At 35.1% G+C, this 20,410-nt stretch overlaps 1 protein-coding gene and 1 non-coding gene across 2 annotated transcripts in view; both read right to left on the reverse strand.

The window, feature by feature from the left end:
* Positions 1–851: 851 nt before the first annotated feature.
* Positions 852–20,410, reverse strand: part of LOC126771466 (protein croquemort-like) — a 33,414-nt gene continuing 13,855 nt past the window's right edge. Inside the window, exons 4-11 of the mRNA XM_050491362.1 lie at positions 20,117–20,242; positions 18,276–18,485; positions 8,036–8,244; positions 7,319–7,427; positions 6,105–6,265; positions 4,919–5,023; positions 4,691–4,838; positions 852–3,244 (exon numbers count right to left, since the gene is read on the reverse strand). Of these exons, the coding sequence (XP_050347319.1) occupies positions 3,134–3,244; positions 4,691–4,838; positions 4,919–5,023; positions 6,105–6,265; positions 7,319–7,427; positions 8,036–8,244; positions 18,276–18,485; positions 20,117–20,242 (1,179 nt within the window). The 3' untranslated portion in view covers positions 852–3,133. The remainder of the gene's footprint in view (positions 3,245–4,690; positions 4,839–4,918; positions 5,024–6,104; positions 6,266–7,318; positions 7,428–8,035; positions 8,245–18,275; positions 18,486–20,116; positions 20,243–20,410) is intronic.
* Positions 3,477–3,558, reverse strand: Trnas-gcu (transfer RNA serine (anticodon GCU)). The gene has a single exon. It is a non-coding gene; the product is annotated as a tRNA-Ser (tRNA).

A 20,410-nucleotide genomic window follows, 5' to 3' on the forward strand; every position in this document is an offset into this window, starting at 1 on the left:
TGGTATTGGACTTTGGACTCCGAAGATATTCCAGGAAACTCCTCAAAATCAAATAGGAAATGATTGAGGTATTGTTAGGTTTATGGCAACCCCAAAAAGAGTACCTAACAATGATCAAAAACGTTCAGCACCTTTATAGGACTGGACTTAGTACAGGAAGGCATATAAATATTATGTTATTAAGGTACATTTTGTAGTACTTTGATAGCCTTGGTCCTATCGACGCGCGCTTGCAGTCTAGCTGTCTATTTAGCTGACTGCGCAAACCTAACTGAATTTTTAGTATTGTATGATTACACAGATTAAATATGAAATTAAATAGGCAAGAACTTTAAGCCGTGGACCATGGTCCAGGGTGAATTTTCAGGGTTATTTTAATCACCCTTCGGCTTCTGTACAGTAATATTTAGCAGCACGAATACTCATGGAGAATGTACCGGAAATGGTTTCGAATTGCTTTTAGTTTTGTAAACTGTTAATGAATAAAAATTTATTTAATAAATCAATTAAGTTATTCGAAGATTTCATATTAATAAAAAGTTATAGTTTATAATTTATATATTAAGCGAGTTAATATTAGGACTCAAATGTGAACACTTGTGTATTTATATCAATAGATTAAAAAAATAGTTACAATTATTACGTCATTGCCACAGGTATGTAATAATTATATCATTTTAGATTTATTATACTCGAATTAAATCAACTCAATTCAATAAAAATTGTTTCATTTGTCATGTGTTTGGGTAAAACGTTACTTAAATGCAAGATAACGTTTCTAACTTGACTTTCCTGGCGGTGCTAGTGACTTCATTCATACATACATACATTAAATAAAAATGTAATTCATAATGTAAAATTTTATTAAAATCATACAAACATACGAAACATCTGTAAAAACTGTCCACGCATGATAACAATATGAGGAATGAAGTATTACATTGACAAATATATTATTAAATAATATAAATTCATTTAACTTAACAATAGTTAGCTACATCATCTAAAACATAGTAATTATCTGTGGTAGATGCCTAGTGCGATTTAAAAATCAAAATGATTTGTATTAAAGAAAACAGCGACATCTAGTGACACTAATCAGAATACAAATCGCAGTTGACGTCAACGCAACCGAATTAAAAAAAAAACGCACTAGGCACACAGATCATTTACCTAAAGTTTGTGAGAAGATATCACGTAGAGTTGCTATAACCACCAAATAATATTATATAATTAATTTTTAATATACACCGGGATAAAAAAAAAACAAATATCGATGTAGAATATTATAGTACAGTTAGTAGAATAGTTTGTTTTTTTTTTTAATTTAAATTATTTAATTTAATTTACTCGCCAAACTATTAATGGTTTAAGGTAGTTTAGTTGGTGCCTGAAATAATTAATAATTGGATTTTTGGCAACTGAAACAGTATAATTATAGAATAAAACAACTTTTTCATTTATTTAGCAATGTCATATGAATTTGTTGAACAACTCCATGTAAATTCCTCTAGCAAATTTTAGATAAATTACCCCCACTTTCTTGGGAGTGATGGTACTTTCTTGTTATAACTTTTACATTGATTTGTCGACAAATGAAACCAATCACACCAAATATCGATACCATTTCACGTCCATACATAACATTTTAAGTTTCTAATATAAAATAAATTTATTTACACAACGATATAAAATACATTAATTCATTTATTTAAAAAACGTCTTAATATAGGAATGGCAGAGATAAAGGTGACGTTTTATAAAAAAAAAATATTATGTACATGCCTTACATCTATATGAAACCTTATTAGACATAAGCAATTATAAATTAGATTGTAGAAGTATTTAAGGGTATGAAATGCAATTGTAAATGTGTATACATGGAACGTAATGTCAATTAATTCATTCACATTGTCTGTTAGAAAGAAACACATACAAGTAAACATAACCAGTGTTGCCAGGAAAAATATATGCAAACTTTACTCAAACTTTGTGTGCCCCGCCTTATTATACTAAAATAAATGTTGTTATTTAAAAAAAAAAAACAGATTATTAGAAAAGTGCAAGTTGCAATACAAAATTAATCGTTTATCATTGATGGATTCATGACTAAAAAGGCCCTCCTAGTACATATTTTTTTCCTAATGGACCTTATGTAAAGTATATTATTAGCTTAATTTCTTAAAAACATTGAATTTTCTTTAACAATATTGCATCATAGTCACAGTCTTTATTAATTATTATTATATAATAGGTAATTCATTAACATTTTATCGAATTAAATTACATGAAAATGTATGACAGCTGTTATCTATTGTAACCTCTTTCTTCTTGTAAATTTTTGGTTTCCCAAATTTACTACTGGACTAATAATGCAATTAAAGATAATCATATGTATTTTTTGTAAATATTTACTTTATACTAATACAAAAAAAAAACAAATATTTATATAAGATTTCTACAAAATGTTTTTATTGTCTAGGACAATGATTTAATAGGACTAGAGTATTTTTATTACAGTCATGATTGTAGAAACACACCACAGGAGCGGAAAACATCAAACGTTGCCAGCAGCTGTCAAATTTGATGCGTTTTTTTAAACAGAATTTGGCGGTATGATTGTGGGCTATATCCGTAATAATAAAGAAAAACAAAATCAAATTAATTAAGATAAATTTCAACAAGAGAAAAACATTTTATATACAAGTGTTGTTATTTGTAAGGCACTATCAATTATTATTATTATATTTTTTTATGATTTTAGTAAAACTGAAAATGTTTTTAACAGTCATAGTTAATAAAATGTTAATTTTATTTAGCAATTAATTACGTCAATCATTTAATAAAGTTTTTGATTATTATTATCCTAATAAAAAATATATAGCACCATTATAGTATCAACATTTTTATATAATATTACTTTTTTTGCTTATAAAAATATTAACAGTAAATTTTAAAATTAAGTAACAAAAAAAAGTTTTGATTGATATTTAAAAAAATAATAATATCATATATGTCAATCAGATTAAACCTCAAAGTTACAAAACTTCTTGGTAAATGGTCGGTATTTAATACTTATAACTATTTATGGTAACAATTGACATAAATTTATGTAAATCTATCCTATCTTCCATTACTGTATTTCTTCATGGGGTGACTCAAGTATCGGCGTGGTATCAGTGGTCTTTAATAATTTCCTCATTAATATATATATACCACCTACGAGCAGCAATACTCCGATTACCTTGAAAAAAAAAACAAAAATTAATTGTGGAATATCGGCTTCAAGTAAGGCTATGTGTAACAACCGGGGAGGTAACACATCAATTTCTATTAATGACAAAGATTTTTTTTTAAATATAAACTACTAATACTAGAAATAAAAAAAAAATATATAAATAATATTTATGATTTTAGAACTTTTAAATATTACATATACTCCACGCTCATGAATAAAATAATGAAATAAAAACTACCGACGAGGATGGGATTCGAACCCACGCGTGCAGAGCACATTGGATTAGCAGTCCAACGCCTTAACCACTCGGCCACCTCGTCACTTGGGCAAGTGGTCGAATGTTACGTACTGATTATACTGAATTATTTTGATTATTATGAAAAACTTATAAAACCCAATATTAGTTTTGATATTCAAGTATTATATTGACATTCGAAATCTATAATACCATAATACACTTTATTTATTTAAATTTATTTTCGTCTATATTGTAGATAATATACAATTTTATAAGAGAATATAATAACCAACCAAAGTGTCAGTGTTGCTGTATTAAAAAATATATTTCGTTTTTTTTTTAACTCAATAGATATGAAACGATAGCCTATCAGGCTTTCCGAACCGTTGTAAATGTTAACTTGTAATGTTTCTATGGTGAATATAGACATTTAAATTTGACATATATTTCTAATTAATTTAAAATTTAATGAACATTGAATTTAACAGTGTTATTAAATGAATATTAAATGAATAGACGAGAGATGTTATTATTTGAGGTTGTTTTGTTTTTTTATTAACTTTTAATGTTATAATGTATTCCCTGTATGCTTACAAATAAAATATTATTTTATTTTAATATTATAATTCAAAATACTTTAATCAAATCGATGTATAAGTATTTTTGAATCGTCTAGCTTTTATCACAGAGTTTAGGTACCATTTAATGGAGAATTTAGTATCTATTCTGATGGAAGGAATGACAGCCTAGCCTTTGTTAGTAAGATCTGACACATGGAGACCTTATATCTAGTAAACTAAATCGAAATTAATTTCAGCTGGTATGCATTTTTAATGTTTATAGTTATATATATTTATTCTTATAAAGAAAAAAACTTTTTTTAGCTTAGATATATGACTCTTCTGTTACGAGCAAATTAGCCACCAGCTAGTAAGTGGTACCCTTTGTCTATAGGTATAGGTACTGTAGAAATAAATCCACCCTCAACGCGCCGCACTAGTTAGGCATTTTACCACCGAACATTAATAATAGTATGTAATCGTTCTGCTCTTGGTTACTGGTTTGAAGTGTGAGTGAGCCAGCGTAACGATACTCATAAGAGATAACTTATATCCTGTGGTTGACGGGTAATTCATTGAAATAGTGTTGTGCTTGCATGGTGAGAGTGACCACTTGCTATTGTCTTTGAATGAATAAAAATGAATATAAGTTACAGTTAAGGCGTAGAACCCGTAGGGCAGGCCGCTGCGCAGGTTGAGCGCGAACCGCGCCAGGCGCGCGTAGTCGTCCGTCACCAGCACCTCCTGGCGGAACCAGAACATCGGCACCAGCGTGTCGGCGTCCGGCAGCTGGTTGTTCAGGCTGCAATATAATACACATTTATACCCCCTGACTTACTTTTCATTTTTATAACTATATATTTCCAATTTCCTGAATCTCACCTGAAACCTCGGATGTGTCTGACCAAGAGATTGATCTGAAGCTGCGCCGCGACCCGCAGAGGCATGCCGGTGTACATCTCCAGCGCCAGCTCAAAGTTCATATCCCTGCAAAATATTATTAAATAAACAATAAACCATCACACTTAGACTCAAGTCACTTATAAAGATAAAAACTAAATGTAACGCCCTCTTCTTCTTGGTAGAATTTTTCATTGCTTTTTTTTTTTTGTTTTGTAACTTGAAATTGTAACTTGTCTTTTATTTGTTTTTTTTTTTGTGCTATAATGTATATGTTGGCTTATTGGTCATGCAGTTATCACCTGTAATTGATGTACCACTTCTTTTATTTTTTATTTTATGAACTGTGCTATCATGTAACTGCGTGTACTTTGTTGGTGATCTAATAAATAAATAAATAAATAGAAGAATCTACCAAGTGAACAACTCCAAAAATATATAGAAAATTTCACTCTTTATAATTAAATTGACACAGATTGTTTCAGATCTCGATCGATGGTATCGTATCAATTCGAGGACACAGCTGCTCCTCTCAACTCCAACTGTTATTGGAAACGGCTACAAAATAATAACTTTAAAAATAGTTTTTTTTTAATGTAGCAGCTATGAGATAGTTTACGTTGGGTAATTTGAATAAACTAGATTATTCGTTTTTTGACGAAATCGTTAACATCTTTTGTGCTGTATATTTTTTTCCATTTCTTTTTATGGCCCATTTTTTACCTACTTCACGAAGAGTATAAAAAAGTTTCACTACAATAAGTTATTATTAACTAAAATATTGTATATGTGTAAGTAACAGCATGTAAATGTCCCACTGCTGGGCTAAGGCCTCCTCTCCCTTTTTGAGGAGAAGGTTTGAGCTTATTCCACCACGCTGCTCCAATGCGGGTTGGTGGAATACACATGTGGCAGAATTTCGATGACACATTCACACATGACATGACACATTCGAATTAGACACATGGAGGTTTCCTCACGATGTTTTCCTTCACCGAAAAGCACGAGATGAATTATAAACAGAAATTAAGCACATGAAAATTCAGAGGTGCTTGTCCGAGTTTGAAGCTACGTTCATCGGTTAAGATTCACGCGTTCTTACCAATGGGCCATCTCGACTTATTATATATATGTGTATAGCATATTAACTAAAGTGACTCCCACTCACTCCTTAGGATTGAGACCCTTTATCTTGCTGGGGTAGTAAGGGTCGGAGTTCAGGAAGTGCGGCTGCGACACGAAGGCCGGCGCCCCGTACCGGCACGACGACACGTTGAGCGCCCCGGCCGGGATGCAGTTGTCGTCCCGCACCTCGTCGCAGTAGCACGCCTGGCCAAATTGATACTTTAGATACTGATTATATATTATAAGGCAGTACACTACGACGTCTTTAGGCGTATTATTATACGTAACTGCCTCGTTGGTCTAGCGGGTAGAAGAAAAGCCGCAGACCCGGCGTCTGGAAGTTGGAAGTTGGAAGTGTGTATACTCCCGCGCCTCAGAGCATGTGAAGCCGTTGGTCCTGCGCCTGACTTCATTCGTCATCGTCATGCACCGGTCGTGTCGGATTGCCATCCGGATCGGATTATGCAAGTTAGAGAATAGAGAGTATACCCGTGTTAGTGCACACACTTGTGCATTATAATATTTCCTGCGTAGTTAGCTAATATTTCTTTAGATTGGCCGCCGTGGCCGAAATGTCCTGAGGACATTATAAAGCAAAACATACTAGACGACAACACTTTGACACTACACTAGACACGATAGCTAAGTAATTGTAACGACGCCTATAGGCGTATACAATTCTAAAAAATATTAAATACAACTTATACAAATAAATAAACTTGAAGTGTCTGTCTGTGAAGTGTATATTTGCGAGTTACCAAAACCAAACCAACGTTATCAGTATAGGTACATGTAAAATTATAAAAAATATATACTAATATATTTTGTCTCCGACTCTCCTATGTCATGAATGGGTACTGGTGTAAGGCATAAAAATGTCCTTTCTTGGGACTCAAGCTTGCTTCATACAATCATAAAAACACTTTCAGCTGTGAAAACGTAACTGACAAGAGTTACTTTCGCATTGAACGGAGTGGGAACTTTAAACGCGAATGGAACCGAGCTGAGCAACTAGGCTTAAAATAAATTAAGTAGTTAATGGATATGTCATTGGAAGAGTGGTACCTCTAAACTACAGGTTCTGTCTTGGCTAGATTTACAGAACGCATAATTGTCTCACTGCTTAACCAACCTGCATTGGAGCAGCGTGGCGGAATAAGCTCCAAACCTTCTCCTCAAAAAGGAAAGGAGGCCTAGCAGTTGGGACATTCTATACTGTCCAATCAACATGATGTAGCTTGTAAATGTCTCACTCACCTTACTGGAATACCTGTATCCATTATCAAAGAGAGATTCATTGGCGGCGTACAGTACTCCGTCGATGCCTTGTATTCTGGTCGGGCCGACTTTAGCGAGATTCATGTAGCTGAAAATATAATACAATACGTAATTAAGTCATTATGTTTCGTTGTCCTAATTGTATTTCACATTTACATGGTAAATTTAATTTAAAAGTACAATTTCTTCTTTCTTTCGTCATAATTTCAGCTGGATGACGTCCACGGCTGGACAAAAGGCACGACATTTTTAAAAAAATGCTTCGTTAGCATAAGTGAAATTGTATTTTGATGTCTTGAAGTTTTTTTTTAAATTTATAGGTAGGCGAACGGGCAAATGGGCCACCTGATGTCAAGTGGTCACCACCGCCCATAGACATAGGCGATGTAAGAAATATTAACTGTTCCTTACATCGCCGACCTTGGGAATTAAGATGTTATGTGCCTTAAGTTACACTGGCTCAAAACGGAACACAACAATATTAAGTTTAGCGCGGGAACATATGATGAGTTGGTGCTACCTACCCAGACGGGTTTGCACAAAGTTCTATCACCAAGTTAAAGAAGTGTGTTGATGACCAAAGATGAATTTAACAAAAAATGTTTTTCTTAGTTAAACCGTAGAGTTATTGAGTGATATATAAATGACCCACCCATTCTTTAAATAAGCCACATGAAATACTAGAGTAACACTCACGTGCAAATATCCGGAGCGAAGATGGTGATCTCGGGCTGTCCGAGTTCGGGCGCCCACAGCTCCCCGGTCGAGCCTCTCACCTCCCCGCACTCGTCACGGTAATAGGTTCTGTTCGAGTACTTCCACTTCTCGATATTGCCGAGCTGCGAGAAGTCATTCTCACCAGTATTCATCAAGAATATACCATCGTACTCTAAGGAACCGTTACGCTGAAATCAAAAGAAAATATATTTGTTATTGTTTTGTTGCCCATAAATATCCCACTGCTGGACTAAGGCCCTCCTTTTGAAGCTTAGGAGCCTATTCAATCACGCTGTTCCAATGGTTAATATTTAATTAGGCTTTTAAAACAAATAGATTTGATATAATCTGTCACTCACGAAAGTTTTTACAAATTGACAAACAAATTGATACCAGTGAGATAATTGTACGGGTTCTGAATTCGAATTAAATAGACCGTAATATATATATATAAAGGAAACGACTATCCGACACGTTTAAAGCCTAAACGAACATGACACTCAGACGAGAAATATCGAGATACAAACCGAGCAGCGAGCAAGGGATAAGAATATTTATATATATATACACATATGTATTTATATATATACATATATATGAATAATAAATATATAGAATGACAATAACATTAAAAATTACATTGTCATTCTATATATTTATTTATGAATATTCCGATTTAGCCTATTTGATACCCAACCGGAAAATTTTTACAAGCCGGTTGGCGTGGTTGGTAAATACTTGCCTTTCACGCCGAAGGTTGTGGGTTCGATTCCCATCAAGGACAGACATTTGTGTGCATGAACATGTACGTTTGTCCTGAGTCTGGGTGCAATTATCTTTATAAGTTTGTATTTACAAAAGAAAAGTAGTGTATGTAGTATATCAGTTGTCTGGTTTCCATAGCACAAGTTTGTACAAGCTTAATTTGGGATCAGGTGGCCGTGTGTGAAAAATGTCCCAGGATATTATTATTATTATAAATACAATATGTTATGTCCTTTGGAGAACGCCATATATTCAGCGGTTCATCATGACGCTTAACGATACCTCATTTGTCAAAATTTGATAGCCAGTTTATAAGATGAGCGAGAACAGACCACATACATAGTCTTCTGAAATCCTCCGTAGCATTGTGTACTATTGTAATAATGATTCATTGAACGATAAGAATTTATGATGGATTTTCCACGCGCCATGCTGAATCACGTCGACTACTACTGCGCAAATATTTACTTATCTTAATCTTTTGTTATTCGAAACGGTATATAAGCCAATTGTTTAAATAATATCTATCTATTTATAATATTAGTGTATTTTTGTATTGTTCTTAATTAACCATTCTCTAAATCGTCGATACGCCACCAACCTTGGAATTGTTGTTTCTGTACCTATAATTACACTGGCTCACCCACACTTCACACAGGAACGCAAAAATACTAAACATTTTTGACGGTAAAATATATGCTAACCAGACCTACCAACTAGAAACCAAAGTTATTTATTTATTTATATAATAAAGATAACACAAAGAATATTTCTCAACAAATAAATAATATATATACAGACGAGCTCACGCTAAAATTTATCGTGCCCTAATAATAAATATTTATGATAGGATTTATTAAACGAATCGATTACATTGATGAAACAATGAAAGACCTCAATAATATATTTAGATTATTTATCTAAATTAGGAGATTTATATATAACCTTATTATACCATTAGTCTAAGGCAAGTCGCCAACGATAAGACCTAAGTTGTATGTCTATAATTACACTGGCTCACTAAATCTTTAAATCAAAAAACTGGCTTCGCAGCTTTGTTTAGTTAATATGGCTATTTAAAAGTTACCAGCACTAAATCAATAATTGTTTTTATTCTTCTTTTATTTTAGTCTGTTTGTCAGTCCGTTGTGGATAATCTTCAAAACGGGTAAATAAATACGAATGGAAATAATTTGATTATTATGGAAATTATTTGACATGCCGCTTCAAAATGCGACTCCAATGATATCGTTACATCCCATGTATTTATTCACCGCTATTACAGGCACTACACTTATATACTAAATAAGTAGGTATTTGTAAACAATAAAAACTATATTTTTATATTCATCCGGAGTTGGACAAAAAAGGGGGGTTTTGCTTTTATTTACACGGCTACGTAAAAATATTAGTGTTATGTTATCAAGGTTGTAACTTAGTGTATGTGAGTTACTTTATTCCACCATAACTTATAAACGTTTGAACAGATTTGGATTTATGGTATCGTTAAAATCCTCAGATCAGCCCGTGTGACAATGACATTAATAAAAAAAGCAATATTTCGACGTCATATTATATAGTGTTACACAAAGATGCGACCGCGGCCAATACATATCTATTGGTTAATAAATAAATATTAAGATATGGTTTATATCCTCAGGTCTGAGAAAAATATATACTAATATAATTGCTAACCGAAACAGGAAATTAAGATTATTTTAAATAGCAAAACTATGATTATATTTTATCACAATTAACCTTTCCATTACTGTAACAATGACTAATTGTAATTAGGTTACGGGAAATTAGGACAAAAAGACACGCCGTTTTATTATAGATATACTATAAAAACCCACAGAAAATTTAATACTAATATCTAGTGATATTTATATTTATTATATTTCGAATAAAAGGCACATATTTAGAGATGTTTCAGTGATCAACAGGTTTAATACCGGAAGTGATCACCGCTTGGTTCGAGGCACTCTAAATATCAACTTAAAAGCCGAAAGATCGAGAATGATGAGGTCTACTCTCCGACCTACCATGCTCCAAGCTGCTCAAGGCTCCGAAAAGTTCCAAATGGAACTTCAAAATCAATTCACCGCGTTGGAAACCATAAGCAGCATTGATGAGAGAACCGACACGCTGGTCAAAATACTGCAAAACACATCCCGCAAGTGTTTTCCGCCACAGAGAAGAGACAACGCACCAAAACTATCTGCTGAGACACTCGAGCTCATGAGAAAACGACGAGAACTACCATCGTTTTTGTCAGATAAGGCCTTAAACCGAACAATAAAAACGCTGACGCGACGCGATCTCCGACGCTCCAATACCCGTGCCATCAAGGCTGCGATTGAGCAAAATCGGGGATCGAAAGTGTTCGCTCGCAAGTTTGGGAGGCCGCGTCTGACAAAAGTTAAAACTGAAAATGGTGGGGTCGTTACCTCTAGGCCTGAGATTATCGGAGAAGTAGAGAGGTTTTATGGGCAGTTGTTCTCTTCAAGATCGGATAAACCCGTGGGAATCAGTATTGATGACCAGCGCGCCCCTCTTATGCGCCATTACTCCGAGGAGCTCCCGGTCGTTGACCAAGGAGAGATTAGGGCGGCTCTAGAACAGCTTAAAAACAACAAAGCTCCGGGAGATGACGGAATCACAACAGAGTTGCTTAAGGCAGGCGGGACTCCGGTCCTGAAAGAGCTAGCAAGCCTCTTTAATTCCGTCATCCAACATGGCAAGACCCCGGAAACGTGGAGCGGGAGTGAGGTGGTACTGTTTTTCAAGAAAGGTGATAAAACCCTCTTGAAAAACTACAGACCAATCTCCCTCCTGAGTCACGTGTATAAGCTGTTCTCAAGAGTCGTCACGAACCGTCTCGCCAGACGACTTGACGAGTTCCAGCCCCCAGAGCAAGCCGGCTTTCGATCAGGCTACAGCACCGTGGACCACATCCATACTGTTCGGCAGATTGTGCAGAAGACCGAAGAGTACAATCAGCCGCTGTGTATGGCATTTGTGGACTACGAGAAAGCCTTCGACTCCATCGAAACCTGGGCAGTGCTCGACTCATTGCAGAGATGTCATATCGATTGGAGATATATCGAGGTACTGAGATGTCTGTACAACGCCGCTACAATGACTGTCCACATCCAGGACTGTAAGACGAAGGCGATCCAACTGCGCAGAGGGGTGAGACAGGGGGATGTAATATCCCCGAAACTGTTCACCAACGCGTTGGAAGACGTTTTCAAAACGCTGGATTGGACTAGGTATGGAGTCAATGTAAACGGCGAGTACATCTCACACCTTCGATTTGCCGACGATATCGTCATCATAGCAGAGTCGCTGGAACAACTCACCGAAATGCTGCGTAGCCTAGGCGAGTCTTCCCGGTGTGTCGGTCTCGGTATGAACTTGGACAAGACCAAGGTCATGTTCAATAGGCATGTCGTGCCGGGACCGATATACGTCGAGGGGAAACCTCTCGAAGTTGTTAGTGAATATACCTACCTAGGACAGATAATACAAGTCGGTAGGAACAACTTCGAGAAGGAAGCCGATCGAAGAATTCGCTTGGGATGGGCAGCATTTGGCAACCTTCGTCAAGTCCTCAAGTCGTCTATACCGCAATGTTTGAAGACGAAAGTCTTCAACCAATGCGTCTTACCTGCCATGACATACGGTGCCGAAACGTGGACACTAACTGCGGGACTAGTCCACAAATTCAAAGTCGCTCAGCGTGCTATGGAGCGAGCTATGCTCGGAGTATCTTTGAAGGATAAGATCAGAAATGAGATTATCCGGAAAAGAACCGGAGTCACCGACATAGCTTGCAAAATTAGCAGGCTGAAGTGGCAGTGGGCTGGTCACGTATGTCGTAGGACCGATGGCCGTTGGAGCAGACGAGTCCTAGAGTGGAGACCGCGAATCGGCAAGCGCAGCGTAGGGCGCCCTCCAGCCAGGTGGACCGACGACCTTAAGAAGGTGGCGGGCACCAACTGGATGCGGAAGGCGGAGGACAGGGAGCTTTGGCGCACCTTGGGAGAGGCCTATGTTCAGCAGTGGACAACGATTGGCTGTTGATTGATTGATTGATCTAGTGATATTATTAACCTACCTAAGTCCACGGCTTCCAAGCTCACACAAGGATAAAAAACACATTACATTTTCTAATAATATTTAAGAGTAACAAAACTATATGGTTTAGATATAAATGTATACTTTTATAAAGTAACGAATAAAAAAAAAGATTCTACTTATTATGAATATTTTTAATTAGCAGAATCCGCGGCTTCGCCAGCGTGGTATTCAGTTTAAGACGGAAATCACAATTCAAATCCCCCATTTTAATAAACATAATGCTTATTTAAATTGAACATAATACAAAATATTTAAATTACTATTTAGCAGCGGCAAACTAAAATTAAAAAAATAAATGTTCTGGTTTTGGTTTGGTTACTTGGTATTGTTGTGTTCCGGTTTGAAGGGTGAGTGAGTCAGTCAAAGTCAAAGTCAAAAATCTTTATTCAATATAGAAGCGTTACACTTTCTTATTGATTGTCAATAAGAAAGTGTTTTTTTTTAATTGTTTATTTCCGAACCGGTGGTAGATTGTTACCACCGGTTCGGAAATAAACACCTCAGACCTGAGAAGAACCGGCGAAAGAAACTCAGCGGGTTTTTTTATCTCATTTCTTTACAAGAAGTGCAATACATATACAACACTAGCCAAATTATATATACCTTTTTTTAATTTGAGATAACCTGGAGGCGATCGTTTCATTCCCAAGGTGTGCAATCATTTAAAGTTTGGTTGTGTAATATTCTTTAGCACACAAGCGTTCCTTACCGATTCTTTTAAATTTCACAATTGAATATTTTTTAAAGTTTTCTGGGATCCTGTTGTAAAAGCGGATACATTGTCCCATAAAAGACTTACTCACCCTGTGTAACTACAGGCAATAGTTGTCAATGCAATGTAAGTAATGATTAATATTTCTTTCAGTGCCAATGTTAAGGAGCGTCGTTGACCACTTACCACCTAGCTCATTTCCCCGTCCCCCTACCTATTTTATTCTAATCGTATGTATTTTTCACGAATCCAAAGATAGAGAATACCATAGAATATTTTAAATTTCGACCAATGCTGTCACGTTATTTCAAAGTCACAATTGTTTATTTATTTATACCATCCTGCCATTAGAACATAATACTATATACATACGTTGTAAAATATCGAACTCACAAAATTAGGGAAGAAAAATCAAGAAATTATTTTCTGACATTTATAGTCTGTGGTAAATTCGCTTGCTTATATCTGTAACTCACTCGATGTAACAATATGTCTAATTGAAAACGTATTTCGAATAATTTATCGGTACATCGAATTATACAGTAAGCGAAAGTTACTGCGTTCCAATCGAAGGAGTATCGTTAGCATTTTGTAACGCGTATTCAGTCGGCTGAACGCTTGTAACGAAACCACTTATATATTGAAATATATTTTAAAGCAACTATAGTTTCAAAGAGTAACTCATTAATTATTTAACTTATTAAATTAAGTACATACACGAACAGTAACATGAGAATTGAACATTTATTCACAGTGTATTGTCTAAATCTTAAATGTTATCATTCGTTAAATTTGTTCAAAATGTTGTAATTTTGTAATCTTTTCATTTTAATTCTATCGTGTATTTTTTATTTTTGTGCAACTCAAATGTTTTATAAACTAGAGATTTGTCGCTATGTTGGCGGGCGTTAATAATTACATCACAGTTTTACACTGTAGCAGTTATTATCGTTCACATTTTATTTCTGATCTAATTTGATGGTTTTGAAATAAAAAAATAAATAAACTTCATAACGACGTCATTATATGATTAACGAAATATAGGTTGTAATATTTTTTTATCATTTAAAACCCCGATCTAAAACAAATTAAAAGTATGCAAGTCCCTTATATATTATTGATATATATGGAAATTTTATTTAAAAAAAATCTATATTTATTTGCATTTATACCCAATCTGATAATTCTAATAAAAAATCAAAATTTATAACCATCTTTTAAAACAATCTTTGCTACGATAATGAAAAAAATTAGAGATAGAACCGATTATTATAAAATAAAATTATATATATATAATTTTTAAATGATTTTTCAACTACCTGGTTGTATAATCTCGTTACAAATGTGTAATAACAGTTGAAAGTTATGACACTGTTTATTTTTTATTAGAATATGTAGGGGGACGAGTATATGGGCCACCTGATGGTAAGTGGTCACCAACTCCAAACACCAATGCGCCACCAACTTTGGGAACGAAGATGTTATGTCCCTTGTGCCTGTATTCACACTCACACACCCTTCAACCCGGAACACAACAATACCAAGTGCTGTTTTGCAGTAGATATTCCTTTAAACTTCTCACGCGGTCATTAGTTCAAAAACGCTGCGTATTTTCTTTCGAATGTTGAATCAATAATGACAGTAAAATAGGAATCAGTGTTTAATTAAACACTTCAATGTTAATACAGATAAAAAAGTCATGTATAAAAATCTATCGTTCCAGCGAATGTATGCGGCACAAGAAACTGCATTGAATATTAATTTTATAAATAGGGTCGAAGGTTACTTTTGTCTTTATGTAATGAATGTTATTATGTAATTAAATTTATTTGTTATCAAGGTGTAATCGTGTTACAGCTAGCCTGATAGAAATATAATACATAATACTACACTAAAACAAAAGCACTAAACCAAGCGTTGTGATGCGATGTTGCTTTCTACATTTGACGGGCCGGTTGGCGTGGTTGGTAGATACCTCTTTCAGGCCGAAGGTTGTGGGTTCGATTCAGACCCAGGACAGAAATCTTTGCATGAACATGTCCGTTTATCCTGAGTCTGGGTGTAATTATCTATATGAGTATGTATTTACAAAAGAAAAGTAGTATATGTAGTATATCAGTCGTCTGGTTTCCATAGTACAAGCTCTGCTTAGTTTGGAATCAGATAGCCGTTGTTGAATCCCAGGATATTATTTATTTATTTAAACGCTGTGTTCTATTTCTTATTATCTATTTTTTAATTATGTTATCTATTTTTTAATTTCAATTTGACACATCACCATTGGTCTTTATAAACTAAAATTATGAATACGACGAATTTAACAGAAACTTTGAAACTATGAATAGTTGAAAAAATGAAAAATATTTATTTAACAAATAACATTTTTTTTTTAATTAATCGTTATTAAGTAATCATATAGAATATTGTTGTATTATAAATAAAGATATTTTATAAATAATAATATTTTTTTTTCTTTTATAGAATAGGAAGGCGTACGAGCATATGGGCCACCTGATGGTAAGTGGTCACCAACGCCCATAGACATTGGCATTGTAAGAAATGTTAACCATCGCTTACATCACCAATGCGCCACCAACCTTGGGAACTAAATTGTGCCTGTAATTACACTGGCTCACTCACCCTTCAAACTGGAACACAACAATACCAAGTACTGATGAGTGGGTGGTACATACCCAGACGAGCACAAAGCTTTACCACCAGTGAATATATATATATATATCATTGGAATGGTTTAGTATTATACCAGCCGTGAGCTAATTTTTTATTTACGCATAATATGACACATTTAGTTTGATTCATCGGGTCAGAGGTCAGAGGTCGAGTCGATATCAGCACAGGCAAAAGGATGCGAAAAAATATAATTATCTTTTATTATATATTTTGCTGTATGAATTTATAAATAAACATAACAGCTGATTATTACATATTAAGTAGTAATTTGCAAGTCAGTCCGGACTCACCGAGCCTTGACATAACCATATAGCGATTGTTGATTTCGTTTGTAGAAAAGGTCGAAATTTAAGGAAATGACATGGATGTATTCGACTGATCACGTGATCAACAAATGACGTATTGTATTGAATAATTTGACAGGCCGATTGGCGTGGTTGGTAGATACTTTCACGCCGAAGGTTGTGGGTTCAATTTCCACACAGAACAGATATTAGTGTCCTTGAACATGTCTGTTTGTCCTGAGTCTGGGTGTAATTATCTTATAAAAGTATGTATTTACAAAAGAAAAGTATAATATGTAGTATATCAGTTGTCTGGTTTCCATAGCACAAGCTCTGCTTAATTTGGGATCAGGTGGCCGTGTGTGAATAATGTCCCAGGATATTATTATTAGTAATAATTTCGCTTCGAATTGTCGAATGCACTTTGTTTAGCCTTCCATCATGAGAATTGTTTCGGCATGTAGACCTTAAGGGGTTCTGTGTGGGTATGAACCAGTCCAGAGTGATTCTAAGCCAAACAGCAATAGTTTATATTGCTGGTTCAATGAGCGAAACAAGGGTTATTACAGCCACAAGGGACATAGCGACATAGAATCCGTTGCTGACAGCGAAAGAAGTGTACACAGATTATTACAGCACCTGTGTCTGTGGATCAAGTTAGCCTGTATAGCAACTTGATATGGATAGCCAGTTATCTCATCTAGATATAGTTTAGCCTATAGATAGAAATGAGACTGAGAAACTCTCTTAAACTCAATAGACCAACTTTAATTTGGACATATTTATTTTTTAACGTCTTTAAAGATTACAGATGACAACAGACATTTTATCACATCTCAAATTATGTCAGTAAGCATTATTTTCCTGTTACAGCTACGTAACTGTGACACAGAGTACATGACACCATTAGTATATATGACATTCGAGAGTCATCTACATAAACTGCTTGGTCTTATCATTATGTTAGAACATACGAAAAGTAAAAAATGTTGATTAAGTATAGAGTTTAGCGTTTTATCTAGTCTCGTTTCGTTGACAAATAGTTTTTGAATACAAAACAAAATGATGACAAAAATTCAGACAGTCAGCTCAAATATCAATTGAAATAAACATTTGAACTAAATAAATGTCAGTTCGAGAGTAATCGCTTTAAATATATACATACATGTGGTGTTTGCTTACATATATTCATGTATACAAAGCAAATTTAAATTAAGATAAACTACGTTTACAATATAATGACGTACCACGATTATAATAGTAATTATGTACGCTTATGTACGTGTCGATGTCGTTTGTCGAATGAACGAGACCTGTTGAACTACAGCCATACAGTTTTTTTTAAACGTAGGCTAGCAAGGTAACACATTGTAGGTACGCATGGGTTTTAATGAAATATAGTTCCGCACAAGTAAGTACCAATGAAGTTCGACCTGGGTTATTCATATTCATTTAACCTCGACGTGGAAGCATCATCAGGAAACCTGTTTGTATAGAGTTAAATACTGCCACCAACGACATCAACATCCACCAGCCATTAGTGAAACAGCGTTGTGGTTTGAGCTCTAAGTCTTTATGTTCCCGCTTCCATTGTGATCAGCTATAGAAAATTGGAACTTACCGTATAAAACCATCCGAACTTGTCGTACGGGATATTGATTGGCAGATCCGGGAAGCGCTGCGCGATGTCCAATATGGGGTCGTCGATACCATCGAACAGCCAATCGGATACCTTCGCACTCACGAACATATCGTCGTGGTACATCCTCATGAACACGTCCACCGGCACTTTGATGATAGCTGGCTGGCGGCGCATCACGTAAGCTACCGTCTGGAGTTGAATATGTACAATTTTTTTATATACAAATATTATGACACTTTATTATGATATAAAACTAAATATATAATTCATGAAAAGCACATAAGTAGTAACTTAAATTGCTGTAAGCAATCTGCAAAAAAAAATTGATTTTATTACAAATTGTCTTTGTATTGGGCTACTGTATTGTATTGTAAAAGGGTCTATTATTACATTTTATCGTTGAAAACTGCCTTATCGGTTAGGCAAAGATCTCATTCAGACAGCCTTTGGACAGAGGACCCATTTTAACATAAATTATGTTGGATAGAAGTAAATAAATAAGATTACATCAAATAAAATGTCTAACGCCATCTATTGACGTTATGTGTTTATAATCAAACTATTTTTAATCTGTGGTGTACCAATAAAAGTTACTTGCTTCGAAGTATTTCAAATGAATAATATGTTTTATTAAATTGAAATACTAAATTATACCTTATTATTAAAAAAAAATCAAATCAACACGTACGGAAATAATTGTTATTCAAATTTGCATTTTCTTAATCGTACGATGGAGAAGACAAGCACGACTGACATTGTGCTAATATTGAAGTGCGCGTAAAATTCATACAAAGCTACCATTCCCATTAATCTCATTAAAGTTGAAATTTCAAAAATCCTTTCTTAGCGGATGCTTACATCAGTACATAAACGCAATACACTCAAAAACTACAAAACAGCTTCATATGGTTTCCACCAATGGACGCAGTGATTCGTGAGGAATCGTGTTGATTGACCGACAAATCAAAACAAATCATGCCGACTGGGCGCTTTACTGGCTTACCGCGTAAACCAATTGAGTTACATACTAAGACATATTATTCAACCCGTGCAAAGCCGGGACGGGGATAGCTAGTTATAAAATAAATTTATGTTACAACTCCGCTGTGCGCTCCGCGTTGATAATCAGTCCAGAAGATTTTGTAAGTATAAAAAAATAAATAAATAACAGCCTGTTAATGTCCCACTGCTGGGCTAAGGCCTCATCCCCCTTTTTGCGGAGAAGGTTTGAAGCCTATTCCACCACGCTGCTCCAATGCGGGTTGGTAGAATACACTTGTGGCAGAATTTCAATGAAATTAGACACATGCAGGTTTTCTCACGATGTTTTCCTTCACCGTTAAGCACGAGATGAATTATAAGCACAAATTAAGCACATGAAAATTCAGTGGTGCTTGCCCGGGTTTGAACCCACGATCATCGGTTAAGATTCACGCGTTCTTACCACTAGGCCATCTCGGATTTTTTTTTTTTGTAAGTATAGATTATGTTTTATGACAAGCATATGGGCCACCTGATGGTAAGTGGTCACCAACGCCCTTAGACATTGGCATTGTAAGAAATGTCAACCATCGCTTACATAACCAATACGCCACCAAATTTGGGAACTAAGATTTTATGTCCCTCGTGCCTGTTATTACACTCGCTCAATCACCCTTCAAACCGGAACAACAATATCAAGTACTGCTGTTTTGCGGTAGAATATCTGATGAGTGGGTGGTACCTACCCAGACGAGCTTGCACAAAGCCCTACCACCAGTAAATGTTACACGAGTACCATATGAACTGTTATGATGTTTAGTTAACGTATAAAATCTTACCGCAACGATAGGATTTATGTTGACGATGATATCCGAGAGGCTCCCGTTCGACATTTCCGGCACGTAGTGCCAGAAGCGCTCGTTGTAGAACGTAACCGTTCCATTGTCGTTCCAGGTTAAGTTTTTCTGTTGACAAAGGATAAATACATGTACATGTTTAAATATTTAAATTGTTCTAAGTGTTCGTATCGAATCAAACCAAATGGAACCGACTTTTGGCAGTCAGGAAATAAATCATAGCACTCGGTACTAACCGAACCACAATCATAATTTCATAAAAAAAATGTTTACAGT

Source organism: Nymphalis io, chromosome 10, assembly GCF_905147045.1.
Source record: "Nymphalis io chromosome 10, ilAglIoxx1.1, whole genome shotgun sequence".
NCBI classification, from domain to species: domain Eukaryota; kingdom Metazoa; phylum Arthropoda; class Insecta; order Lepidoptera; family Nymphalidae; genus Nymphalis; species Nymphalis io.